The sequence below is a fragment of the Drosophila mojavensis genome, unplaced genomic scaffold, assembly GCF_018153725.1.
Source record: "Drosophila mojavensis isolate 15081-1352.22 unplaced genomic scaffold, ASM1815372v1 contig_36, whole genome shotgun sequence".
Lineage (NCBI taxonomy): Eukaryota > Metazoa > Arthropoda > Insecta > Diptera > Drosophilidae > Drosophila > Drosophila mojavensis.
In genome coordinates, this window is record NW_025318858.1 from 8,942,238 (window position 1) to 8,967,750 (window position 25,513).

The window sequence follows — 25,513 nt, forward strand, 5'->3', positions numbered from 1 at the left end:
ATCTGTATCTGTATCTGTATCTGTATCTGTATCTGTATCTGTATCTGTATCTGTATCTGTATCTGTATCTGTATCTGTATCTGTATCTGTATCTGTATCTGTATCTGTATCTGTATCTGTATCTGTATCTGTATCTGTATCTGTATCTGTATCTGTATCTGTATCTGTATCTGTATCTGTATCTGTATCTGTATCTGTATCTGTATCTGTATCTGTATCTGTATCTGTATCTGTATCTGTATCTGTATCTGTATCTGTATCTGTATCTGTATCTGTATCTGTATCTGTATCTGTATCTGTATCTGTATCTGTATCTGTATCTGTATCTCTATTCTGTATTCTCTATTCTCTATTCTCTATCTCTATTCTGTATTCTCTATCTCTATTCTGGGTTCTCTATTCCCTAGCAAAAGTAACTGAAATCATATAAAATTGAATGTACTGCCTCTTATGAAATTTTATAATTCTTTCGAAGATCCACATTGCAATTGTAATACAGTGCGATATAAAATAAATAAATGGTTTTGGATGTTGTTGATGAGGTCCTAAGTCTTGGAGCCCTAATCTGAAAGCTGTTGCACCTCATCGCTCTCCGCCAGGTCGCTCTCCGAGAATCGCTGAGAATTGTAATTCGAGATCAGATCGTGTGCATGCTTCACTAGAATTGCCAGCTCGCAAATTATTGGCTCCCCGTTGAACAGAAATTTGGTTATACACTTGCTCTTTTCGAGGGACGTTTCATCCCTGACAGCCTCCTCAAAGTGCATTTTGTAATTGTTGAAGAACTCAAACATGACTTCGTGCTGCATTAGAATCTCCGATATTTGAAGGCGTGCTCCAGGCTCGCCATTGATTTCGCCGTCTGCGTCGCTCAAGGACAGATTGCTATCGAATTTGCGGAACGAGCTGGTGGCATCTGAGTTCTGGCTTGACTTGAACCCAGCGAAGTTGCCGCGCTCATCATTGACCTCTGTCTCGAATTCATCCGACTCGGTGTCTGTCTCGGTGCCTGTCTCGGTGCCAGACTCCTGCCCCGGCTTGCTGTCCTCGTTGGCTGAGCTTGTTTCGTCATTCTTGCTTGGCTGCTCGCTGTCCGTTTCCACCAAATCATCGTCCTTGGCCACCAATTCCTTGACACGATCCGCATAGCGTAGGGTGTTCAGTGTGTTCTCCACCGAACTGAGGCCCGGCGATATCATGGCTATCATGCACGTCTTGTTCTGCTCGCCCCCAATAAAGGAGTCGCGCAACACCTGCGTCAGCTTGGAGCCCCGGAAGGGCAGATGACTCGAATGGCGACTCAAGGCGCGAATGCACTCCTTCAGCGCCAGCAGAGACTTGTTGATTTCGGCGCCCTCGCGACGGGTCTGCAGATTGGCCGACTGTGTGTCGGCGCCGCGCTCATTGCCAGCCAGATCCACAAAGGAGCACTTGCCGCACGGCTCCGTATCGTCGGGCAACACCAAACCCATCTGGAAGACGGCATGCGAGCGTGACGACTTGATGTTCACCGACGTCTGGCCAGAGGTGCGCTCCCGATTGCCCTGCTCGATGATTGCCAGCACATCCTCCACCTTCTGCACTGGCATTCGGGTCAGGCCAACGATCACCACCTGCTGGCGACCGTCCTCGAGCACGCGCAACATCGGCTTCTCCGGCAGCAGCAAATCGAAGACCTGTTTAAAAAGATCTCAATTAGAGCTCAGTTGATCAGAAGAGTCTCCATTATCCATTGTGTAAATGAGAATCCTGCAAGGTGATCAAAACTTCCTCTACTTATCCATCGGCTATCGATTATATAAATGAGAATCTAGCTAGATAATCTAAACTTCCTATCCTTATTGATTCGACTATCGACTATATAAATGAGAATCTAGCAGAGTGATCGAAACTTCCTCTACTTATCAATCGACTATCGATTATATAAATGAGAATCCTCTACTTATCGATAGACTATCGATTATATACATGAGAATCCTCTACTTATTGATCGACTATCGATTATATAAATGAGCAATGTGTTCGAAACTTCCTCTGATTATCCTTCGACTATCGATTATATAAATGAAAATATAGTAAGGTGATCGTAATTTCCCCTACTATCGATCGACTCTTGACTATCGACTATACTTGCAGACTGTACTCTTACCTTGCTGCCGTAGATCTCAAAGTAGCTGCACGTAACACTGGCGCCCATTTCGCGATATTTGGGCTTTTCCAGCTCAGCGAACACATCCTGAGCGGCCAGAGCATAAATGCCGGTGGTGCAGTCCTGCACCTTGCCGCAGAATTCGCCGCCCATAGTGTGGGTCTTGCCGCTGCCCGTCTGGCCGTAGGCAAAGCACGTGGCATTGCCGCCCTCGAACATGGTGCGGATCAGGGGGCGAGCGGTGTGCTCGTAGACCAGCGCATTGCTGCACTGCTCGTCGAAGGTGTAGTCGAAGCGGAACTTGTGGTGCTCCAGGAACTTGGTCAGATCCACCTTGTTGCGCAGCTCGTGCACGATAAGCGAACTGCGACTGGGCACTGATATGATGTCCACGGCCTTCGACTGCAGCTCGCGCCGGCTCATCGGGCGCTTGCGCACGCACACGGTTATCTGCTGGGTGCGGGCGCCACGCGAGCTCAGGCAGCGCAGCGGATTCATGTGGAGCTGCCCACGATAATTGCGCACCATTAGCGCCACCTCCCAGTTGGGATTGCCCGGATCTTTGCTCATCAGGACACTCTGCTCCCGTCGCTGCTCGGCCTGCCAGGCACGGCGACGCTCCCGCTGCTCCTTCAGGCGCTCCACCTCGCGCACAACGCTCGAGCGCTTAATGCTGGCCGTGCTCGATGCGCCTCTGACACCCTGCGGCTCCACACTGACAGGATTGGCATGATGTACAGCACGAATAGCCGGTGACTTGACGGGCTTGACGGGCTTCGCAGGCTTCGCGGTCTTGATGGAAGCCGGCACATTGACGGTGCTATCGCAACGACTGCGCATACGCTTCTTGTAGGGACTGCTGCTCGCGGACTTCTTCCGGTACATGCTGTAGCCGGAGAGATTGTGCGGCTTCGATTCGGCCTTGGGTGGCTCCATTTTGTCGGGCGGCGACTGCTGCTTCTGCCTGAACTTCGCCAGAAACGGATTTAGCTCCAGTATGGTGCCCCAGGGTATTTCCTTGCCTTTCACCTTGCTGCCCTGTGTCCACTCAACGGTCACCACCTGTCGGTCGGGACTCTTCAATCCGACCGATGCAGCCTGGATGCATCCGTCGGATCGCCTGATGTTGATCTTATCGCCAATCGCTAGCACTTCCATATAGCAGCAATTTACTTACGTTTGTGAAAAAAATGTATAAGCAAATATTTCTGCAATCGCAAACCGAAAACGGAAATTAGAAAATTATATAAAAACAGTAAGTGGAAAATGCTCACCCGGTTGGGCCTGTTAACGGAGTATTGTGCTCAGATAATATGTTCGAAATGATATCGTTGCGTATGTCAATGAATGCAATGATATATTGATCAGATTCGAATAATGGCTGCACAATGGATGTACCCAAACTCCCAAAAAAAAAAAAAATATAAATATGTCTGTGACAAAATATCTGCTTTATTTCGATTCTAGCTTGCAACTGGATTGGATCAGAGTGTTGATTGTGTCTATGAGACCGTTTTCATAGCAGTTCCAAAAAGTTTGATTTATTTCTTGTTTACAAAATGCCTGAATCTCAAGTGTTGTATAAAATGTAGTACGTAAAATGATTTCAAATGATTAAAACGATTTTTAATTTTCACAGCCTACTAAAAAATAGAAAATCCAATAATATGGGCACACCTGATGCAAGCGAATGTTTTTCATAGCTTGCTTATATTAAAAATATGTGTATTCTATTTTTGGATCAAAGATTAGACGCCCAGTAATATATCAAAATTGTTTCCAACTGAAATCCCGTTGACGTCTGTAATTACTGTTCAGGGTAAGATACTTAGGTGGCTAAAGAGTACTTTGCTAAAAGTATTCCAGAAAGAGCACTATTTCTTGAAGACTTCTCAAGAAATAATACACTCTATTGCGTTGAATAAAAGTTTTCATGCTCAACAAACCACACACACCGACACACACTCTCACACACACACATGAACACCCACATTGAAGCTCATAGACACCTTGAGCTGGCATCATTATTTTTGGACTTTAGTCTAAGAAAGGCTCTTGGTAAAAGTTGGCGTCAAGTCGAGTGGCAACAAATACAACTGTTAGATGACATCGCCTAACCCAAAGTTCCCGTGAGTTGAAGCCAAGCAATTTTCCGGTGCTTACCAAATGCAGATGCAAATGCAGATGCGGATGCGGATGCAGATGCAGATGCAGATGCAGATCTGATAAGGAGCACTGCGCTGGGAGAAGCCTTAGGCAAAACTCTGAAAAGTTTAGTTTTAATTAAAGGAAATTTGCGTGCGTGGCACTTGATTTGTAGTGTTTCCGTGTGCTCAGAGTGGGGGCTAACTGTGGGGGGGTTGGGTGAGGCAGCCCTCATAAAAATATAAATATAATTGAAATTCTAAATTGCGATTGCCACAAGCGTCTGCTGCTGCTGCTGCTGCTTCGGCAACTGCTGCTAATGCGGGCTGCAGGGCGTGGCAGCCAGCATCTATAGTTTTTCTTTCGGCTTTTCCCATTTTTCGCTTTCGTTTTTTTGCTCGTGCTGCTCCTCGTAATTAGAAGCAAATGCAAATTTACACGTCGAGTGTGTCGGCGATGACGGAAGTCATTGAAAGCGCCGATGCGTTGCACAGGCATTGTGGCGGGCAGCGAGCAGGCGGGGCAGAGGGGATGTGTAGCTGAAGCTGCTCCAGCTGCCTGTCGGGACTCTGGCAGGAAGCTCGCAGCCGGCAACTTCTATGCCATGTGCGTGTGGATACACATAATGAGAAAAGTTTCGGAGGTGTCTGAGCGGTAGCAGGATGTGTGTGTGTGTGTTGATAGGATAGCTTGCCTAACCACTTGCCAGGTAAAACAGCATCCGCTCCTAAAGGCTCAGCATTTGCACAGCCGAAGCTGCTTTATTAACTGATTTCGGAATGCAATTGAATTATACGTATTATATATAGTTGAGTCTACTCTTTGTTTATGATGTTTTGCGAAATTGATTCAGTTAGGCTATGGGAAAACTTGGAGGATATTTATTGTTAAATATTATAATAAATTACTGTTTAGGAAATTGATCTAGTTTTACTATGGATATCCTTAGAAAATAGAATTTATAAAATATATATATAAATAGAATACAAAATATATTTCTTCTATCTAACTTTGTTTAATTAATTAGATATTCGACATGTGAAATTTTCAAATATTTTAAATTAGTTAATTCTAATTCATTGAATTTTAAAATTAAGTTTTTATATTGTAATTGCAGCTCTATTATTATTTTATATGTATATATATATATATATTTTTTTTTTTTTTAATATTTATCTTCATTTAGATTAAGCTCACCCCAAAAATTGTCTTCAATACGTTCCCTATTGATAAGTATAAGTATATAATTTATTCATGCACATATATGTGTTAGAATAGCTTTTTATTTTTATATGCTTGCCTAACACTATGCTCTCTAGTTAATTTTTATTTTATTTCCTGTGCTTCATTCACGCCAAATTAATTACCACAAAGCCATTTATCAACACTAGCGAGATAAACGGCAGATAAAGTCCGCGTCGTCTGCGGATTGGTGACAAATCGTGGCGCTTGTTGTGTGGCCATGGTCCATGGGACGTGGTGGGGAATGGGGAATGGGGGAATGGGCGCGAAGACCCAAAAAGTTAATTTAGTGTATTAAAAGTAGCCACAGCAATAAGTTGTAATGGGCATTGTGATAGACATCAGTGTGACCAGGCGGCAGCGGGACGCGGGTGTTTTAGGGCTTGGAGAGCTTTCAAGTGGAAAATGTGCCAAAATGAAAATGGTTAGGAAGTGGTGAATGAAAATGGAGTTGTCATTTCAATTCGAGTGCGAGTTCGACGGAAACTTGGGTTTTAACTGATGGGCAACAAGTGTAAGTAAATGGGACTGAAAAAGTAATTAAAATTAGTCGCCTGTCTTTTGAGCAATAGACTTCACTACTGGGGAATCGGATAACGGATGTGCTTGAACAAAAGTTTCATATTTGCCCAGCGCAGTGCCGGCGCTCGTCTTGTTAACGCGGCCTATAACGGTAATACACTTGAGCGATTCGCAATGATTAGAAAGCCACACGCAAATCTATCTCTCTGGCAACCCGCACACCCCCTCTTTACCCGGCTCTCCATCACCATCTCCATCTCCCTCTCGCCAGCAGTCGCCCCATTGATGTCGCTGGCATTTAGATGAATTTTCTTTCGCAACGCGTCGCTAAAAACAACCGCAAGTAAATGAGTTCTGATATTGACATGAATTATTCGCCTCAGTGACCTTACAAATACGGGGCGCAAGTCTCTGCCTATATATGTCTAAGGAGTGTCCTTATTACAGGGATAAACTTAAGTGCGTATGCGTTTCGATGTCTGTGCATCTGTATGTGCGTGCGTGCGTGTGTGTGTGAGTGGGTGTGTGTGTGTGTGTGTGTGTGTGTGTGTGTGTGTGTGTGTGTGTGTGTGTGTGTGTGAGTGGGTGTGCGAATTATATGCTTGTTAAATTAAGTTCTCAATTTTAATGGGCACTTTTGCTTGTTTGGGCTTATTTGATGCCGCCTTGAGCAATCAGATCAAAAATCGCAATTATAATTTAGCGAATTTCAATTACTTAAGGCTTAAAGCTACTGTTTAATAGTATTTGTTAATACTTGCCTTGCCTCTAAAATCAAATCTATAGCTTACTTTGTAATGAACTTAATTAAGTCTTTCTGTTCTTTTTTATACTTATATGAACAATAAGTTAGCCCTCTGTCGGCAACCAGCTAAAACTGCAGGAAATCTTAAACAGCTTGTATAAGAGTGGTAGCCATCTATCAGCAGAAAGCGACAGCTGTCAAGCAGTTTAAAACCTGCCGTGCGAGGCAACAAGCAGTTCGAATACGGACTGCGCTGAGCTTCGAAATAAGTTGGATTGTGGATGAAAGTAGGCTAAAAGAGGCTCAAATGTACTAATCTAAATTCTGGAAAAATTAAAGAAAACAATAACAACTATGAATTATTTGCATAGTTTTTGCTCATTATAATAATAAAATAAAAATTTCAACAAAATATGTAGACAATACCAACAAGTAGCCTAAGTATATCCTCCTAGAATTTCTTTTCCGTGTTTCCTCTTTGTGTATCCTCCAGGAATTTCTGCTAAGTGTTTCTTCTAAGGACATGCTATAATAATATCCTATAATTAATTTTAAGCATTACATCAAAGAATTTCCTCTAAGTATTTTCCCTAATAATTTCTTCCAGATATTTCTTCCAAGTATTTCTTCGAAGTATTTCTTCCAAGTAATTCCTTCCAGTATTTTCTCCAAGTCCCTAATGTTTCGCTAAGCAATGATTAAATATTTACACACACTTCACTTCACTTAACACTTGCACGACTGACCCCCACCGGGCCTGGGCGACTGAGGAAATGCTGCAGGTGCTGCCCTTTATATAGGGCGACTTTCAATCAATCACTAAATCGTGCTCAAGTAGAGGTCGTTACAGTCGAGCATTAATTGACCAATGGGAACAATCTCTGCTGCTGCAAGCATTCTAGCTTCGCTCTCCCTAAATATAAATACGAAATAAATACTGCTGCATACATTTAGACAACTTAAATGATCTTCTGTAGCTCTTCGTCCCTTGTCCCTTGCTTTTGATAGGCAGTCAGACAGAGAGTCAAACGGAGAGACAGAATGTGAGATAGACAGCGAGACGGACAGAGGACATCTGTCTTAAACTCTATAGCGCATTTATAATATTAATAATTAGTAGGTGGCATAGACAACAGTTTCTTCTGCTATATAAATCTCTCTAGAGTTTCTGCATATTCCGCCTCAATTTCTGGCTTTCCATCCCATACTCACTTTCAATGGATTTAATATCAATAGGCTAGACCACTTTGAAAAAGGCTGGTCTAGCGTGAAATAAGCTAAACTGGCAACACTGAAACACAGTTTTTATACTGCTTAGTCATCTCGCCAATAGAGGGCTAACAAAAGATTTCAGTTATATTAAAAGCAGCTCAGAATTCGATTTTACTGAATGAGAATTGTAGCTGAATTTGTTAATAATAAGAGAATAATATAAATTGTAACATCATAATAACAATACAAATATATTAAAATATGTACTCTTTTATTTTATAAAATATTTATAAAACTTTTCTTGCAGCTTTCCTAACGCTACTCTTTTCATATGAATTGCTTTGTCTATAATATAGATAAGAGACCTTCTCCTACAGCTCTGTCGTTGCCACGCCCCAGTACTTGCGCATGCGACTCTCATGCTCCGTAAAGCCATCCTCGTCCAGCTCCTCCTCGTCCAGAATATTGTGATCCCTCTCCTGCGTCACTGGGAAGTCATATTCCAGATTGCAGGGCATACGTCGCTGCAGGGAACCGAAGTAGGCGGCATGAGGCCCGCCGCCCAGCTTCGCGTAGGCATCCCGTGACTTGCCGTCGAATAGATTGTAGCCATAGTTGGGCGACTGCTGGAAGGAGCGCATGCTGCCAAAGTACTCGGTGGGTAGCTGCTTCATGATAGGCTGATAGGCACTCAGTGGGACGTGCGCCTGGGTCAGCTGGGGCGTGCTGCTCGAGATGAACTTGTTGGCCACGTTGCGTATGAGATTCGACTTCAGATCGTTGCCATCGGCCGCTGCCAGTTTGGCTGTGGGCAGTCGCTGCTTGGAGAATGACTTCGAGATGGTGTTCAGCTCCTTGTCGAACAGCAGCTGGGTGTTCTGCTCGAGCATGTATTCCCAGCACTTGAATTGCTCCTCGGACAGAACGGACTCCGTTTCGTCGAGCATCTCCAGCTGCTGCTCCTCCTGCAGGACGCGCGCATGCGCCAATATGAACTCGTCCTTGGCCACCGTCGCATCTTTGCTCAGCAAATCCGGATTGCTCTGGCCACTGGGCGAGGAGCGGCCGGCCAGCAGCTCCTGCTCCAAGGTGCGATGCCGGCACGCATTACTCCGATCACAGCAGGTGCGCTTGCTCACGGCCAGGCTGGCCGTCTGCTGCGGCGGCACGAGAGCCGGCTTTTTGCGCACGCTCTGCTTCAGCTCACGTATCAGATGATCCACGTCGGTGCTCAGGTGACTGAAGCGCACCACAATTACGCTCAGATTCGCCGTCGCGCCAAAGCTCTGCGCTATTTCCAGCAGTCGCTTGGCCGCCAACAGAGCATTCTCCTCCTTGCGTATCTCCCGTGCCGCACGCGCAATGTCCATCACGGCCCACAGCTGCTCATTGCCCAGCACCAGGTACTCATCGTCGTTGCTCAGCGTTATCTGCATCAGATTGACAGTTTAATGAGCGCCCCAACAGGAGTTGTATATGTATTATAGCGTAAAGACTTCGAATAGGTGTAATACGAAGAGTTTACAAAATGTAAAATGTAAAAGTGAATGTGAATGTGAATCAGAATGAGCCTCAGCAAATAACTCGAAGAGTCAATGCAAGCCTTTTTGAGTTATTAGCTGAGTCTCATTAGGCGAACTTCTTTCGTATGATACGATACGACTCGTAGCTCTCCCGAAACGATGATCCTTAAAAGAGCGTCACACGAATCAACTCAAGATGCTCGAGAAGCGGAAAAGAAAACGAAAGGAACCGAAGAGGATTGCTCGGAGCGAATTCGAATGGATATGAATCTGAACATGTAAGGAAGAGGAAGAGTGTAAGAAATCAAGCGGTCAACTATGTTCCCTATTCATTTCCTTTCACCTATGCATACTGTTATTTCTCTTATATAACTATTTCTTATATACAGGGAGAAGTATTAATATTCGGATTTTTTATTCTTCAACTAACAAACGCCTATGAAACATATAAAATTAATTGAAATTAAAAAAGTGTAAATACTAGATTGAACCATAACTAACAAAGATAATACATAAACCGGAAAAAATTTGAAAAATTAAATAACCAAATATTAATGTTACTCACTGTATATAAATATATCTCTTCTTGCAAATTCTAAAAATAAACTTAAGGTATCTTTTTACTCCCACCCAGCTAGCTTACATCTCCAACTAGAACTCACCTCGAGTAGCTCGGGATCGGGCAGCGTGTGGGATGCCTGGTTGCATTTATGGCTATCGCAGTCGGCCTGCGACTCAGTGAGCCGCAGGTGGGTTGTGCGTCGCACCAGGTACGCATCAAAGTGCCCCAGATGGGCCAAGCGCAGGACATACCGCTTGGACTTGAGCGCGCGCACCTTTGAGGGCTGCCGCAGGAGGTGGAGGAGCGTGACATTGCGCAGGCATCCACCACACTGCCGTTGCGCCGTCAGCAGCGTGTACTTCATGTAGTCGTTGAGCGGGGAGTCCTTGAGGGACTGCTCCTGCTTGAGCAGGACGGGCACCAGTTGAGCCATTTGCTGTGCCTGTCGCGCATCCGTCTGCGACTCGAACATGCCAAGCAGCGCCTCCTCGCTGCCATTGAACTGGCTCGCGCGCAGCTGAGTGACGAGCAGCTTGCGTGCATCGCCTGGCGTTTCGGCAAAGCCCAAGGACCAGGGCAGGGACTTGGTCTTCTGTGCTGACGCTTTGCTATACTCCACGGGCAGGCGGCGTGTGCTGGTGGGCAAGGCGGCGCGATTGTTGCCAGAGACATCGACCAGGCTCCAGACACGTTGACTCTGCGTCTGGCAGACCTTCAGCTGCTGCTCATCCACCTGCAGCTGAAGGTTGCCCGACAAGTCCAGATATTTGAGATTGCGCGACGGCACCAGCGACAGCAGATTGATGCGATCCAAGTGATTGTGCGCCAGGTCGAGGATCTTCAGCTTGCTCAGCTTCGACAGCTGCGGCGTGCTGAGCAGCAGATTGTTGCAGCAGCGCAGCACCTTGAGCTGACTCAAGCCGGACACCTGATCCGGCAGCTGCTGCAGCATGTTGCCCGATAGCACCAACACCTCCAGCTCCGGCCAGCTGCGCACGCACTCCGCTGGCAGCACGCCCAGGCGATTGTGGGCCAGTCGCAGCACCTTCAGCCTGCCCGCGTGCAGCAGCGGCTCGAATATGCTGTCGTTCAGCTGGTTGCCCGTCAGGCAGAGCTCCTCCAGTGCCGCATTGTTGTTCTGCTCGTAGCGCGGCAGCTGCGCCAGTCGATTGCAGGCAACGTTCAGCGAGCTCAGCTGGCCATGGGTGACGGCAAAGAAGTTGTCCGGCAGCCGCTGTAGCTCGTTGCTCTGCAGCTGCAGCTGCGTCACGCTGCAGAAGGCCTCCGGCAAATAATCCAGTTGCTGCAGCGCATTGTAGGCGAGATTCAGCGAGCGCAGGCAGCTGATGCGGTAATTCCTCAGCAGTTCCCTGATGTGGCTCAAGTGATTGTGCGTGGCGCTGAGCGTCTCCAAGGCCACGCAGCCACCGATCCACTGGGGCAGCGCGCTCAGGTAGTTGTGAGAGATGTCCAGCTGCAGCAGCTTCTCTGGCACCGACTTCGATATGCAGATGCTCTGCAGACCTACAGAGGACAGAAAATCAATGAGTCATTAAATAATCCAAAGCGTTCAATGCATCTAAATTTGTTTTACCTAACTCCTTTTCAACATTTATTAGAGCTACGAATATATTGTTAAACTCCAACATTATTATTATTATTATTTTTTTTTTTTTTTGCTACCCATAATTTTTTTTTTTTAAGATTTAAGTATGGTTACAATTTACACAAAATAATTTTAATTATAAAACACAAAATGGCAACAAAAAAAAAAAAAAAAAAAAAAAAAGAAAGAAAAAAAAATTAGTAAAATCATAAAAGACGATAAAAGCTAACTAAAATTTAAATAAAAATAATAAAATAATAAGATTTACGGCATTATAAAAATTAATAAAAGTACGAAAAAAATAATTTTAGATAAGAAGAGAAATAAGAAAAATAAAATAACAACAACTTTGAGCTGAATTTCAAACGCATAAAAATCGAAATACCAAATTTTAGATATATAAATATTATTATAAATATGTATTAATAACTATGCTTCAAACACTTTCAAAATTGTAAAAAATAATAAGCAATACATGTGCCTTAAAAATAAAAATTAAAAAAAAAAAAAAATAATAATAATAATAATAATAATAATAATAATTATAATAATAAAATAAATTAAGTAAAATAAATAATATACAATCTATGACATAAGAATATATTTATTTATGTATGCCAAAAATTGTACAAGGAAAAACTAGTTTTAGCTAGACGTATTCAATATTTTACAAAAAAAAAAAAATAATAATTTAATAAGTATTTTAACCAAACTTCAAATGCATTACGCTCCCATTCAGAGCAACCCCAATACCTACAGTTATGATCCGCTATAAGGGTCTGCAGACTGGTGCCATTTATGATGAGCTCAATCAGCTTGTTGCGGCTGCACTTCAGCGTCTCCAACTGTGCCAAGGTGCTCAGATCCAAGACTTCCATTTCGTTCTCGCACACCTCCAATTGGGTCAGGTACTGCCCAGAAAAAGAGAAGATATTGTCGAATTCTGTATTATTCCAGCTATACGACTTCTAGACTCTTACGTTGTAATTGCCTATTAAAATGCTGCCGCACAGTTGGTTGCCCTTCAGGCTCAGCTTCTTCAATGGGGGACTCTCATTTGGTGCGACTTCTGCTTTTTGGCCAGAGATGGAGCCGTGCTTTATGGTCAGCTCTGAGGCGCTGTTGCTCTCGTTGTTGTTGCTGTTGTTGCTGCTGTTGCTGTTGTTGTTGCTGTTGGTCTCGTCGCCATTACTAGCCGTAACTTTTAATTTCGATTTGTTTACCTCCGTCGTTTTCTTTACGGCCTTAAGCATTGTTTTCGTTTTCGTTTACTTTATTGGTATTTTCCTTTAGTTTTTCCGTTAGCACTCGACGAGGTGGGTGGAGTTGAGGTCCGAATAGCAACAACTTACCACACTGCATGCATGAGCAAACACCAAACAAAAAAGCCAAGCCAAAACGGCCGAAAATCTGACGAAGTCTGCCCAAAACACCGCGAATATTCCAAAATATTATTATGCAAAAATTTGAAATTAATGGGGCTAGAACTAGATTTGAAGTACACCCCAATTACATTCATATAATTGACTTTAGACTTGACAATTATTTAGTCTTCTATTTGGCTTAGTCTTAGTCTCTTAGCTCTTCTTCTGGCGGCACAACAATCCACACCGGATCCAGGTCTATGCACAACTGAAGACGACTTGCCGTTACGACAAGCCAAAACTGTAACGCTTGAGAGAACGCCACGGTTGCCTCTACCCCTCTCGACCGACACCCCGCCCGCTCTCATCCTCCCTTCGGCCACTGCTCCATTCTCATATATGTCTTTTCCATGGGTTCGTTGCAATACGATGATACGATGTCTGAGCAACATTTTGGATTGTGCTTGTGCCATACGAGAGCTCTGGCGCAACAATTATTTCGTATATCCGTACAAACAGTGAACTCGCGATAGAATGAACTCAGCCTATGTTAATATGGGTGTTCCGATATATGTATGTCTTAATGAAATTAAGCTAATATTAAAAAAATATTTGTAACCATCATATCTACTTAATAAATATAACTAATACAGAAATATGTAAAAAAAAAAAAAAAAAAAAAAAAAACAATAAAATAGCAATACCATTATCCCTAGAGATCACATTTAGGTTCAGGATACACAAATAAAATACCTATCATAAAAATCATAAAATATTATTTCTATACTTTTTTACTAAACTAAAACAAATATTACAAAACAAAAAAAACAAAACCTATTCAAATCATATATATAATATTATATGCATTATATATTTATGAATATTTCAAAATCTAGTATTATATTTACAGCGAGTATTTGATGTCTGATTTGCAAACGGCATATAGATAATCCCACATTAAACGCAATAATTGAATTTCATTTTAGGCAATGTTCACTGTACTTAAAGAGTGGACGCCTGCTCAGTTCGACAAGTATGTATATTTAACGTGCACTCTAAATGGAGTTTAGTTTATGCTAAGCTCAAACAAGAGAGTGGGAGGGAGACAGACAGAGAGCGGCCCTCAAGATCCATACTCACCATGCACTGTTTGCCCCAAAGTATCCACATACATACAGCTATACCTACGCATATATCTATGTATGCACATAAGCTGGGTGTTCGTTTACATAGAGCGCCATTCGGAATTGACACACAATTTAATAACAATGAATGGAGCGAATGTTTTATAGATAGACTACGTATAGTATCTATATCTGCATATTCAAGGTATCTTAGAGTCGAGTGAGAATGGAAGATGCGAATGGAGTGGGGAAAGAAATAAATACATTTGTTTTGTAGCTTTGTGTTTTTTTACACGAATTTAAGAAACAATTTGTTTTTTTATTTTTCACTGAAATATAATAATCGTTTGTCATGCACTTACGCATTAGCAGAAACTCTTTTAATAATATATTTCATTTCATTTCAATATTTTGTTTTGTTTTGTTGCTTGATTTGTATTTTTGTTTATAATTTTGTATTTTGTTTTTTTTTTTTTTTTTTTTTTTTTGCATTTTCTTAATCCCGTTTTTGTAAGATCTTTTTTTTTTTTTTTGCTTCCATAAAAAAGGTAACAAAGTTTTTACATAACGTAACCAAAACAAGAAAAAAACGCAGGCAATCATGTTCTAATTGTGGGCGTGATCTTAGCCATTACATAAATCTCAACTTGGCCATATGCTATATATATATATATATATATAATATGTATATATATATATATATATATATATATATATTATGTATATGGTTTTTACTTATGGTCAAGAAAGATGTTAAATATATTTATAAAAAAAAATCTTTATATATAAAATAAAGTAACGCGTTTTATACATAAAATACGCCATATTCAAGTAGATGTAGGGTGTGTATGTGTGTGTGTATTGGTATATAGTCATATATATTCATATAAATATATATATATATATATATTCTATATAATACAATGTAAAAACCAATGCTGAAATCTGTTTAAACAAGGGAGCAGCAAATAAAATAAATAATTACTAGTATGAATAAATTTAGTTATAATTAGATTAATAGTTAACGTTAACTAAGCACACTAACTCTCTCGCTTGCACCCTCTCTCAAGTGTGCGTGTGCGAGTGGGAGTATGTCTGTATGTGTGTATACATATATGGTGTATGTGTGTGTGTGTGTGTGTGTGCTGCACTACGCTCATTTTATTTATACACATTTTATAAGGTATTCGCTAACATTTTGTTGTAATGCTACATTTTTGTTTTACACGCTTTTATCTTTTATCTTTCTGCTTAAGTTTGCATTCATTCATTCTTATCTCTGCTTTTGCGCTTACAAATTATATAGTTTATTTATCGCAATTACCAATGGATATTTCTTATGTCACAAACGAACACACACAGAGCGTGAAGTCCCTCTCCTAGCTCCTACTCCTAGCTCCTACTCCTACCTCCTACCTCCTACCTCTTACTCCTTCTCCATGCAAATATCAATTCAATTATATTTTTGATAATTACTACGTTTAACAGCTGCTTTAACTAATTTATGTTTTTTTCTTTTTGTATTTTATTTTCATTGATTTTAGAGTAATGTAAATTGTTTGTTGTCTATTGCTCGTCATTGTATTGTTATTGTTTCTTGCCTATTTGTTTTGCGTATAGCTTAATTGGTAGAAATATTCGTATAGTACGCGCAATTATACAATAGATATAGTATCATTTATATTTATATATATAGAATATATATGTATGTATATATAACTACAATTACTATCTGCATAATTTCCCTGTGGTGTGCAAGGTTGTTAATTGTTTATATTATTTTTCTTTTTTTTTTTTTTTTTGCTTTTCGTTTTTGTTTTATGTTTTTTTTTTTTTTGTTGTTGTTGTTTAATTTTAGGCGACTTGTTCTGGCTAACGAAATTTGCAAAAATGACTTAAACAACTAAGAGACGTGGCTAAAGGCATGAAATTTGATTTCCGCACTTTTACAAACGTTATAAATGTTCAATTGTGTAAGTAGTTAAGAATTACTATAAGTATATTAATTAATTAGATGTTTTAATTATTTATACATATATATATAAATATATATGTATAATTTATCTGTGTGTGTGTGTGTGTGTATTATACATGGCTTATTTGCCCATGCTGGTCAATGCTGCTCCCGCTGTCGCCGTTGGCGTCGTCGCTGGCACATTCTTCAGCATGCTGCCGACATCCTTGTGATCGCTGAGGTTGCCGCCATCGATGCTGCTGCTCGAGTTATTTGTCGTACTGAAGTCCAGCTTGTAGGTGGCACTGCGCGTCACATCCTCCATGGACGCCTCCTGGCAGTCACGCCCGATGTGCGTCTGGGAGCCACAGTTGTAGCAGGAGATGATCTTCGGTGTCACCGCGCTGCTCGCTCCAGTTATGGGGCAAACGCCTAACGTCGTATACGGCGTGGGCGCAACTGGCGTCGCTAGCAATTGCTGCGGCTGCGGCTGTGTGGCGGGCGTTTGCGTTTGCACTGTGACTACATTGGTGCTGGCAACGGGCGCCGTATTGCGGACCAATTGGGCCGCCGTCACAGCTGTGGGCGCACCAGCTGGCGGTGCTGTAACGGGCACTGGATACGTCAAGCCGGGATGATAGCCCGGAAAGATGATGTCCCCGTTAGGCTGGTAATGAAGGCGTATGGAATTGTGCAGCGCAAGTGGCGGCGGCTGCGGATGATGCGGTTTTATCAAAGCCGGCTGCGGTCCACGTCCGCTTGCCGCATGATATGGATATGTTGGTGCATTATACGCTGTCGCTGTTGGCGGTGGTTGTGGTTGCTGTTGTTGTTGCTGCGGCTGCTGTTGTTGCTGCTGCTGCTGCTGCTGTTGTGACTGTTGCTGCGTCTGCAACAGCACAGGTGTTGGTGGCGAACTAACAGCAGAGGGACTCATGAGCAGCGGCTGCTGCTGCTGTTGCTCGCTGGGATTGCTCGGCGTATAGATTTGCTGATAGCTCTTCTCCACACCATTGCGCCCGTTGAGGCGATGCTGTAGGCTAGACTGCTTATTGCTAATATGATGCGGCTTTTGCTGCTGCTGCTGCTGATAACCAATGCCCACTGAATGGTTGGGCAGCGTGGGCGTGGGCGTTTCCGGTGGCGTTGTCTCGCCGCAAGAACCATTCGAGCAACCCGATTCGCTGCTCGTAGTTGCCGCACTTTTACTCGAACTCATTCTCGTCGAGCCGCTGCCATCTTCGTTTATATGCATATTATGCATCGTGTGGACCAGTGTGTTCGCCTTGATGAAGCTGTTCATCTGATAGTGCTGCTGCGCCTGCTGCTGCTGTGAATCTTGACTTACCGGCGACTGTTGCTGCTGCTGCTGTTGTTGTTGCTGTTGCTGCTGCTGCTGGTGAGGTGGTATATATGTATTCGCATTCATACGCTGATGCGAGACACGCGGATAGCTTGCGTTGCGTATAATACTAGACAAGTTGCCGCCGCCTTCGCTGATACCCTGGAATCATATAGGCACAAAAATATTATATTATTAAGTATTCTTTGATTATTTGTTAATAACAATTAGCACACATAGTTCTTCAATTGATTAAAAAATAATAAAACTAACATGCGAATAGTTGTATTGAAATCAAGTAATCGTATATAAACAAATAAAGTTAAAGGAAAAATCTTAGAGAATTAGTAAATATCTATTCAAATCTTTTAGCTATTCTACTACCTTAGACCAAGCTCAATTCTGGGCTGATAAAATAATGAATGAAAATTATTATATCAAATATCTATATATCTGTGCCTAGATACCCATATAGAATTGAAAGAATAATATTCAAGAATTAGTAACTTGATCAACAATTTTTAGCTATCCTACCAATTTCATTTTTGGGCAAGCTAAACATTAAATACAAATATTGTGATAAAATATCTTTTCATCTGAACAGGAACAGGAACAGCCATTAAATCTCACTCATCATCTCTAGATATACTACCTTACACCAAGATGTATTCTGGGCGAAAAGAAACATCTACAACTAGGTCAGCACTGAACAGGCTAAAATTAAATTGTTGACCTAAGCATTAACCTATTCATGGAATAATCATTGGGCATCGCTAAATTGCCGTTCGAATTCCTATTATTCTACCTTAAGCCAAGATCCATTCTGGGCAACAATCATCTACACACAAACATAGCAACGACAATACATTTGATACTCAGCCAGCGCTGATCAGGAATACATATTTCTCCATTGATTCGCTGTTATTGATTGCATGATTCATAGTACCCACCTCATCAAAATGCTTAGCGTCGCCGCTGCCAACGGACGTGGACGTTGGCGGTGGCGTTGTCTCCACAGAGGGTCGACGCGAATGTTTGACGCTGTTCGGCAAGCGCAGCGGCAAGCTGCGCATTTGTTGTTGTGGCTGTTGCTGCTGCTGCTGCAGCAGTGGGGCACTGCTGCCACGCTCGCGCTGTGGGCTGGTGGTGCGACTGGTCGACGGCGATGACTGCTGGCTGCTTAGCATGGGCGAGCTGGCTTGCGGCGGCACCTGATGATCCAGGCTCTGTGGCTGTGGAGGCGGCACGGCGTACACTGTACATGGCACTGAGTTGCGCATGGACCAGCCGCCAGCCGCCGCCGCCGCCGCCGCTGCCGCAGCAATGGCATTCGAGTCCGTTGGAATGGTGATGTTGGATTGCATCAAATGTTGTATGCTGTCCACTTCTGTGCCGGGTATCATCTGCAAAGGATCAAGGAAAAGGCATTTTAAATGGAGTAGAAGGCAATTCATATAGATAATATAACAGACTACCATGGAATCTCTTTCGGTCTGGCATAACCTTATGGACAATTGATTTGTTACCTTGGTCCAAGGCTGTGGATACAGCAGAGGCGTTGGTTGCTGTGGCTGCATCATTGGCACCACTGGATGATGGAAAGGCGGTGGCGGCTGTGGCTGTGACTGTTGCTGTTGATGCAGCAAGTGTTGTGTATGTGACGGCTGTTGCTGTTGCTGCTGTGACGACTGCTGCTGCTGCTGTTGGGTCATAATTTGTGACGTTTCATCCGCCATACGTCTGATTTCCTTAATCTTGGCCAGAATTTCGCCGCATTTGGTGTTCTGGTGGTAAGAGAAGACAGGATGCTTGGCAGCCATTGTGTAGACGAGCAACAGCTCCAGGATCGTATCCTGATCGTTAATGCTGGCAAAATCGCGTTCGCCCCAACATTCGAGGGTGCGAAATATTTCTGTCACACAATTGCGATTACAGGCACGTATTAGCGCTAAATATAGCGCCATCTTGCGGCGGATCTTTTTGTCTGTTGGCTCGCCCTTTTGGCAGTTGTGCATATCGGCGGCCAGATCCTGTGGATTATTGGCGCGCAACTCCATGCCACGCAATTCCGGTGAATCCCGGCGACCCAGCTCCTCCAAAAATGTGCCCAGAAACCGCAACTCGAACGGCAAACAGGCCTCGAACAATGAACACATGGTATCAATGCGATTATAGCTCTCCAGAGTCTTAAACCACTGCAGGACGTCTTTTGGACAAATCATTTCCAATTTTGTTGTGGCACGCACGCATCTACTACGAAGTCTAGCCTGGAGTGTTTATACGTAGGGGTGTGTGTGTGTGTGTGTGTGTGTGAACTTGTGTCTGTGTATATGTGTATGTGTGTTTTAGTGTATCTGTGTGTATGTATGTGTATAGTGGCTGCTGCTCTAGTTACGTGTGGTGGGTGCAAAAACCACAACAACAACAATAATAATAACAACAACAATAATGTCGATTGTCGATTTGTATAGAGCAGCAGCTGCTGCTGTTGCTCCTCCACTCGCTTCTGCGTTTGCTCGTTGGTTGGCGGCAGCTAATTAACTTTTACGCACGTTTTTTTTTTCACTCTGTTGTTTTGGCGTTTATTTGTTTCCTTTGCTTTTTCGCGATTGATGCTTCACAAAGACGACAACGACTGCTGCTGCTGCCCACTACTAGTTTGTCGCATACATTTGCGGGCGCTAGTCCACCAATGTGGCCAGAGAGACTCCACAATTTACTCGCTGCTACTGGACGACGAGTCGCTGCCACAGAATGCTGTGGCTGCTGATTACTTGCATGTAGTATTTCTACAATAAACGCGCACATGCACTTTTCAATATCAATCTGAACACAATTTGCAAGTTCATAGTTTGCTTCTACGTTTTTTGTTACTTTTTACATTTGCGAACTTTACATTTTTCGCTGCGTGGTGTTTTCACAAAAATTTTCTGCTTTCTGCTCCAAGAATAATGCAACTAGATAGGGTTGTTGATATTGCAAAGATGTATCGATGCTTCAAAGTGCTCGATATATTTCGCATTTGCAGCTTGCCTTTATATCGATAGTGCAGTACCGCCAGCTATTATTGTGAATAGTTTTGATATATTTAAATATAATTAAAGTATCATTATAATGATAATACAATATAAATGTCATAAATGATTGCTAAGAATAAATATTTCAATTATTTTAAGTATAAAATAAAATACTACATATTTTTCGCTAGGATAGTTTTACAACTCTTTCATCGCTTACTTAACGACGGTTTAAATTTGATATTACGATATTTAAGGGACAAACCGGAAAAATATTTAAATGATATATGGAAACTAATACAGACGCTGGGTTTACAAATTTCGGAAATTAATTTTATTATGATAATCGTTCACACATTTATGAAAAATTAATGTATATCTTTATGAAAGTAAGAGCTTAGAAACCGTCTTCATCATCTTCGGCCATCTCTTTGGCCAGCTCCAGGTCCTGTTGTTCCCGCTCACGTCGCTCCTCGGCACTCTCCAAATCCTTGCCATAAGATTTGGGGGGATAACGCATTGCCTTAACGCTCTGATTGTGCAGATTCAAGCAGAACGAAATGCGTTCATGGAAGGCCAACTGGGGCTCGCGTGTGCTATATATGTCGGTGCTCTCCTTGCTGCGCATATAATTTTGTTCGGGATCCAAGGTAGCTTCAATAACACCATCACGTATAGCCTTGGACACGATAAATTCGGCATCCTCTGCCGAGTCAAGCATCAAACGCTTGGCTATATCTTTCGGCGAAATGCGCGAGTAGGAGAGTCCAATGGAGCGAATGGCCGTCTTGATTACGTTGTGGCGCAGACGAATGATTAACGTAAATGTATGATCCATTTGGAATTTGGGCCCAAACTGTGAGACCACATCCCCAAAGCGCTTCAGATTACCCAGCCGCACAGCCTGTGTGAGCGAGAAATATGGTCCAAGAGATTGGCGCAATCCAGCCTGGCGAAACACCACGCGTTCTGGTATGTTGCCCAGCAACAGTTCCACAACAATGATCAACTTCTGTACTGTCTGGCGGAATCCAATGGCGGCATGCTGTGGTGATTTGCGCAATGCCTGCACCAAATGCTTGTGAGCATCACTGTATTCAAGCTTTGCGGCCTTGATGCGACCCAAATAATAGAGGAAGCGTGCCCATTCATTGTTGCTGGCCGACTCGGGATACACCGACTTCTTGACGAGCTTGTCGGCTTGATCGTACAGTGCATAATGTAAATAGTTACGCAGCAGGCAATTGAGCAGTACGGCCTGTCCCTCGAAATCATTGCGCAGCGTCGCAGTGCGCAGGCGGGCATGCAAAAAGGAACGAATCCCCTCCAATCCATTGTTCAGCTCCGCCACGCGTGAGTAGTAGAAATATGACTTGGCACCAATAAGATCCAATGTGCGACGATTTTGTATCGAGATTTTAGACATTAACGCATCAGCACAAACGCCAGCTCGCTTCAAATCTCCAGCATCTATCAATTTCACCAGCAACAGTAGATAATAGTACGCATCTACCTCAGCAATGGGAGCCTTTGTTGCCACCTGCTTTTTGGGCACATCAGGCAATTCTGTGGCATCTTTTTCGAGTGCAGGCGTGAGTGCCAAGGCAGCCTCGCGGTCAGCACCAACGGGATAAATGCTCTGAGCCAGGTTCCGGAATACGACGCCGTTTAATTTGCGCCGAGTAATGGGCAAATTGCGTAGCACGCGAAGAATGAAACTAAATTGGGAGGATTTTTATATATCATATTTGATTTATGCAGGCAAATTTAGCTACTTTGACTTTTCACTTACCGTGCTTCCTTGGAGGCCACGGACTTTTCAATTTGGCGTATTTGTTCCCGAAGTTCTTGTACGGCAGCGAGATCTTGATTTTTCTTCTCGTCTGCCAATGTTTCAGCCGTAGCATCCACCTCCATCTCGATGTCTTGAGAGACAGTATCAACAGCGACTGTTGCCATTTTTAAAGCACTTGCAATTTACGTATAATTACTGTTTGTTTTAATATTAATATTTTTCCTGAACTCGGCATACAAAATTGCCAAGTAATGCCAGACTCTAGTGGTGGGCGATAGTTTTGACAAGCACTTTACATGTTACTCTGACGCTACAATTATCGATACTGATTGTGATGTGGCTGCCTCAAAATTTTTTAGTTAATATTATTTTTTTTTCGATTTTCATAAAAAATTGCTTTAAAAAACGTAAGGTTAATATGCATTTCTATCAATGCATATAATATCGGAAGTAATTTTTGTTGTATACATTTTTTAAATTACAGTTGCACAAGTAGCTGTTTACACTGTTATTAACATTTTAGCATAATGTTAAGTTAACAGCACAACGAGTAAGTCTAATCAGAACCACTTTCATCAGCTGTTCTATATCACACGTTATGAGATAGCATAACAATCAACATTTAATGACTTAAAATAAACCATAGTCTTAATTAATACCTAGTGGTCAGAAAGATGTTACGTTGCAGACATGTTATACGTCAGATTCAGGTTCCACTATTACGTGCGCACTCCACTGGCTCGAATCCGCCCGGCAGTGATGACCCAAACGACCTGCACCCCATACGTCGCACATTTCGCCTTCTAGGCAAGGATATGCGAAAGATTAAAGAGTTCTTTGTGCCCAAAGAAGATCAATTTGATAGTGAGAACAAACCCCAGCCTATAGCTACAAGCAGTAAATTCAACTTTAGCGGTGAGAAGGGCAGCATCGATGAATTCCCAACACATTGCGACGTCCTCATCATTGGAGGTGGAGGAATGGGCAGCTCTATTGCCTATTGGCTCAAGCAGAAGGCGCGCGACGGTCTCAATGTAGTTGTAGTAGAAAAGGATATCAAGGTATGTGTCGACTGGTGATAAAAATGCATTCAGAGAGCATTTCAGCTTCGCTCTAATTTCAGCACGAGAGATCCGCAACTCGTGTGTCCATCAATGGCCTGTCCCACCATTTCGCATTGCCAGAAACAATACAAATGTCTTTGTTTGCTGCCGATTTTCTACGCGAAGCGCCGGAACACTTTGGCACCGATATACCCATTAAATATATGCCATATGGACATCTGGTGCTTGCCGGTGAGGCGGATGCGGAGATGCTGAAGCAGACATCACAACTGCAAAACGATCTCGGCGCGCGCAATGAGTTGCTTACAGCAGATCGCTTGGCATCCAAGTTTCCTTGGCTAAACACCAAGGGCATCGCGCTAGGCTGCTACGGGCAGGAACGTGAAGGTTGGTTTGATCCCTGGGCGCTCCTAGCCAATTACAAACGGGCTGCCCACGGCTATGGCGCGCATTTCGTCCATGGCGAAGCTGTCGCCTTCGAGTTTGTAAGCCAAGCCGATATTATAGTATCTAACGCCGAGAAGAGTGGCTATCAGAGCCTGGACAAGGTGATCATCCAGCAACCAGGTGGGGCGAAGCGCGCCATTAAGTTCGCTCTGTGTGTCATCGCCGCGGGCATAAACAGTGGGGATGTGGCACGTCTAGCACGAATTGGCCTTGGCGAGGGAGTGCTGCATCTGCCCTTGCCCATAGATGCGCGCAAGCGTTATATGTACAAGATAAAGACCCAAGACCAGAGTGCTCCCGGCATGGCCATGCCCATGGTTGTGGACGCAACGGCAGGCACCTATATCCGTCGAGTGGGCTTAGGCGGCGACTACGTGTGCGGGCACAATGCGTTACCTGGCGAAAAAGTGAGTGCCGATAATTTAGATGTGGATCCGACGTACTTCAATGAGAGGATTCTCCCCGCGCTGATCGAGCGTGTACCCGCCTTTGCTAACGCCAAGGTAGTCAATAGCATGGCCGGCCTTTACGATTATAACGTGTACGATGATAATGGCATCTTGGGACCGCATCCCTACTATCATAATCTATACATTGCCAGCGGCTTCAGTGGGCAGGGCATACAGCAGACACCAGCACTGGGTCGAGCCATCTCTGAGCTCATTATGGACGGCCAGTTCCGTACATTGGACTTGTCACGTTTGGGATTTGATCGACTTATTGTTGACAAACCCATGTACGAGTTTCATGCTTTAAATTAAAATTTAATTTATTGTATGTGGTTTTTTAAACAGAAATCCAATCCAAAATTTAGCTAGGAAGAAATCAATAATAAAAGAATAGAACTATTTAAATTGACCTGGCGCCGGGCCAAAGAGGCCACCGCCTTGCTTGCTAGCAGCTCGCGACGGAGCAAAGCCCAACAGTTTTTGAATATTTTGACGAATGGACATGGTGCAGAGTATATAGAGGAAGATGAACGAACAGTCGGTGTAGTCATCACCCGACAGATTACGATGGCTCAGGCCCTGAATCCAGGAGATGGGTGTAAACGGCAATTGGGCCACAACCCGACCATCGAATATGCTATTGAACATGCTCAACAAGGCGGTGAATGCAAATCCAGTTGCAAACATGGACTTCATTTTCACCAACGACAAGTCGCGATTGTTATTCTTCAACTTCTCTTCGTAACGTTCAAGTTTCTTTTTTACCGATTTATCCAAAGAATCGCCGTGTGTCTCCTTACGCCGTTCCACTAAATGTAAATCACGTGACATGTAATTAGCCTACAACCTTTACAGCAAACTGCACTAGTCTACTCACACTTCTTGCTCTGTTTGTCCACTTCTGTCTTTAGCCGCTGGTACTTCTCGGTGCGGTAGACCAGCACCCATGTAAGTCCTATAAATGAATACGTGTATGATGCTTTATTATTAAAACTACATGCACGTACCGCTGTAATTTTTTTTATTACATACCTTCGCCCAAAAATGCCGTACATATTGATATAAATACAATTAAAAAAGTGTCCGACCACATTTTTTCTCCCAATGTAAAATTTTAATAAATTAATTCGATAGCGATTACAAGTATTACTTTGACCGACTTTATACTAATCGAAATATTGCAGTACAAAGTATCGATACTTGTTTGCTTATAGGTATCGACTACTTTGGGAGCGAGTTTTAAAATGTTGA

At 43.1% G+C, this 25,513-nt stretch overlaps 6 protein-coding genes across 7 annotated transcripts; 1 reads left to right on the forward strand and 5 right to left on the reverse strand.

The window, feature by feature from the left end:
• Positions 1-439: 439 nt before the first annotated feature.
• LOC6576374 (kinesin-like protein Klp59C) lies at positions 440-3,801 on the reverse strand. The gene is made up of 3 exons (XM_002002329.4): positions 3,424-3,801; positions 2,150-3,357; positions 440-1,676 (listed from the first exon to the last, which is right to left on the reverse strand). Exons 2-3 carry the CDS (start codon positions 3,305-3,307, stop codon positions 561-563), a joined length of 2,274 nt encoding a protein of 757 aa, XP_002002365.1. The 5' UTR covers positions 3,308-3,357; positions 3,424-3,801; the 3' UTR covers positions 440-560.
• Positions 3,802-8,269: 4,468 nt separating this feature from the next.
• LOC6576375 (protein phosphatase PHLPP-like protein) lies at positions 8,270-13,684 on the reverse strand. Of its 2 annotated transcripts, XM_002002330.4 has the most exons (4): positions 12,687-13,684; positions 12,464-12,617; positions 10,201-11,624; positions 8,270-9,445 (listed from the first exon to the last, which is right to left on the reverse strand). In XM_002002330.4, exons 1-4 carry the CDS (start codon positions 12,957-12,959, stop codon positions 8,387-8,389), a joined length of 2,910 nt encoding a protein of 969 aa, XP_002002366.1. In that variant the 5' UTR covers positions 12,960-13,684; the 3' UTR covers positions 8,270-8,386. The 2 variants fall into 2 exon arrangements, with proteins under 2 accessions (XP_002002366.1, XP_032585174.1); XM_032729283.1 differs by lacking the exons at positions 12,464-12,617; positions 12,687-13,684 and adding an exon at positions 11,695-11,763.
• Positions 13,685-15,043: 1,359 nt separating this feature from the next.
• On the reverse strand, positions 15,044-20,477 carry LOC26528574 (myb-like protein AA). Its single transcript, XM_032728596.2, has 3 exons — positions 19,017-20,477; positions 18,441-18,893; positions 15,044-17,652 (listed from the first exon to the last, which is right to left on the reverse strand). The coding sequence occupies exons 1-3, from the start codon at positions 19,710-19,712 to the stop codon at positions 16,291-16,293; spliced, it is 2,511 nt and encodes an 836-aa protein (XP_032584487.1). The 5' UTR covers positions 19,713-20,477; the 3' UTR covers positions 15,044-16,290.
• A 341-nt stretch (positions 20,478-20,818) lies between these two features.
• LOC6576376 (probable 26S proteasome non-ATPase regulatory subunit 3) lies at positions 20,819-22,575 on the reverse strand. Its single transcript, XM_002002331.4, has 2 exons — positions 22,300-22,575; positions 20,819-22,225 (listed from the first exon to the last, which is right to left on the reverse strand). Exons 1-2 carry the CDS (start codon positions 22,464-22,466, stop codon positions 20,905-20,907), a joined length of 1,488 nt encoding a protein of 495 aa, XP_002002367.1. The 5' UTR covers positions 22,467-22,575; the 3' UTR covers positions 20,819-20,904.
• Positions 22,576-22,615: 40 nt separating this feature from the next.
• On the forward strand, positions 22,616-24,590 carry LOC6576377 (FAD-dependent oxidoreductase domain-containing protein 1). Its single transcript, XM_015165144.2, has 4 exons — positions 22,616-22,709; positions 22,787-22,852; positions 22,966-23,363; positions 23,426-24,590. Coding segments are annotated over exons 2-4 (1,548 nt in total). The 5' UTR covers positions 22,616-22,709; positions 22,787-22,851; the 3' UTR covers positions 24,575-24,590.
• LOC6576378 (calcium load-activated calcium channel) lies at positions 24,565-25,430 on the reverse strand. Its single transcript, XM_002002333.4, has 3 exons — positions 25,295-25,430; positions 25,140-25,217; positions 24,565-25,071 (listed from the first exon to the last, which is right to left on the reverse strand). The coding sequence occupies exons 1-3, from the start codon at positions 25,353-25,355 to the stop codon at positions 24,659-24,661; spliced, it is 552 nt and encodes a 183-aa protein (XP_002002369.1). The 5' UTR covers positions 25,356-25,430; the 3' UTR covers positions 24,565-24,658.
• Between the last annotated feature and the right edge of the window lie 83 nt (positions 25,431-25,513).

Bases quoted from the DNA above. Each gene is read 5' to 3' on its own strand.
- LOC6576374 (XM_002002329.4), bottom strand. From the start codon at position 3,307: ATGGAAGTGCTAGCGATTGGCGATAAGATCAACATCAGGCGATCCGAC. The intron at 1,677-2,149 runs GTAAGAGTACAG...CTTTTTAAACAG, and splicing joins TTGAGATCTACGGCAGCAAG to GTCTTCGATTTGCTGCTGCC.
- LOC6576375 (XM_002002330.4), bottom strand. From the start codon at position 12,959: ATGCTTAAGGCCGTAAAGAAAACGACGGAGGTAAACAAATCGAAATTA. The intron at 12,618-12,686 runs GTAAGAGTCTAG...TTTTCTGGGCAG, and splicing joins TTTTAATAGGCAATTACAAC to TACCTGACCCAATTGGAGGT. The intron at 9,446-10,200 runs GTGAGTTCTAGT...AATCTGATGCAG, and splicing joins CCGATCCCGAGCTACTCGAG to ATAACGCTGAGCAACGACGA.
- LOC26528574 (XM_032728596.2), bottom strand. From the start codon at position 19,712: ATGATTTGTCCAAAAGACGTCCTGCAGTGGTTTAAGACTCTGGAGAGC. The intron at 18,894-19,016 runs GTAACAAATCAA...GATCCTTTGCAG, and splicing joins ATCCACAGCCTTGGACCAAG to ATGATACCCGGCACAGAAGT. The intron at 17,653-18,440 runs GTGGGTACTATG...ATATGATTCCAG, and splicing joins ACGCTAAGCATTTTGATGAG to GGTATCAGCGAAGGCGGCGG.
- LOC6576376 (XM_002002331.4), bottom strand. From the start codon at position 22,466: ATGGCAACAGTCGCTGTTGATACTGTCTCTCAAGACATCGAGATGGAG. The intron at 22,226-22,299 runs GTAAGTGAAAAG...CTCCCAATTTAG, and splicing joins GTGGCCTCCAAGGAAGCACG to TTTCATTCTTCGCGTGCTAC.
- LOC6576377 (XM_015165144.2), top strand. The intron at 23,364-23,425 runs GTATGTGTCGAC...CTCTAATTTCAG, and splicing joins TAGTAGAAAAGGATATCAAG to CACGAGAGATCCGCAACTCG.
- LOC6576378 (XM_002002333.4), bottom strand. From the start codon at position 25,355: ATGTGGTCGGACACTTTTTTAATTGTATTTATATCAATATGTACGGCA. The intron at 25,218-25,294 runs GTATGTAATAAA...ATTCATTTATAG, and splicing joins TACGGCATTTTTGGGCGAAG to GACTTACATGGGTGCTGGTC. The intron at 25,072-25,139 runs GTGAGTAGACTA...ATTTACATTTAG, and splicing joins GGACAAACAGAGCAAGAAGT to TGGAACGGCGTAAGGAGACA.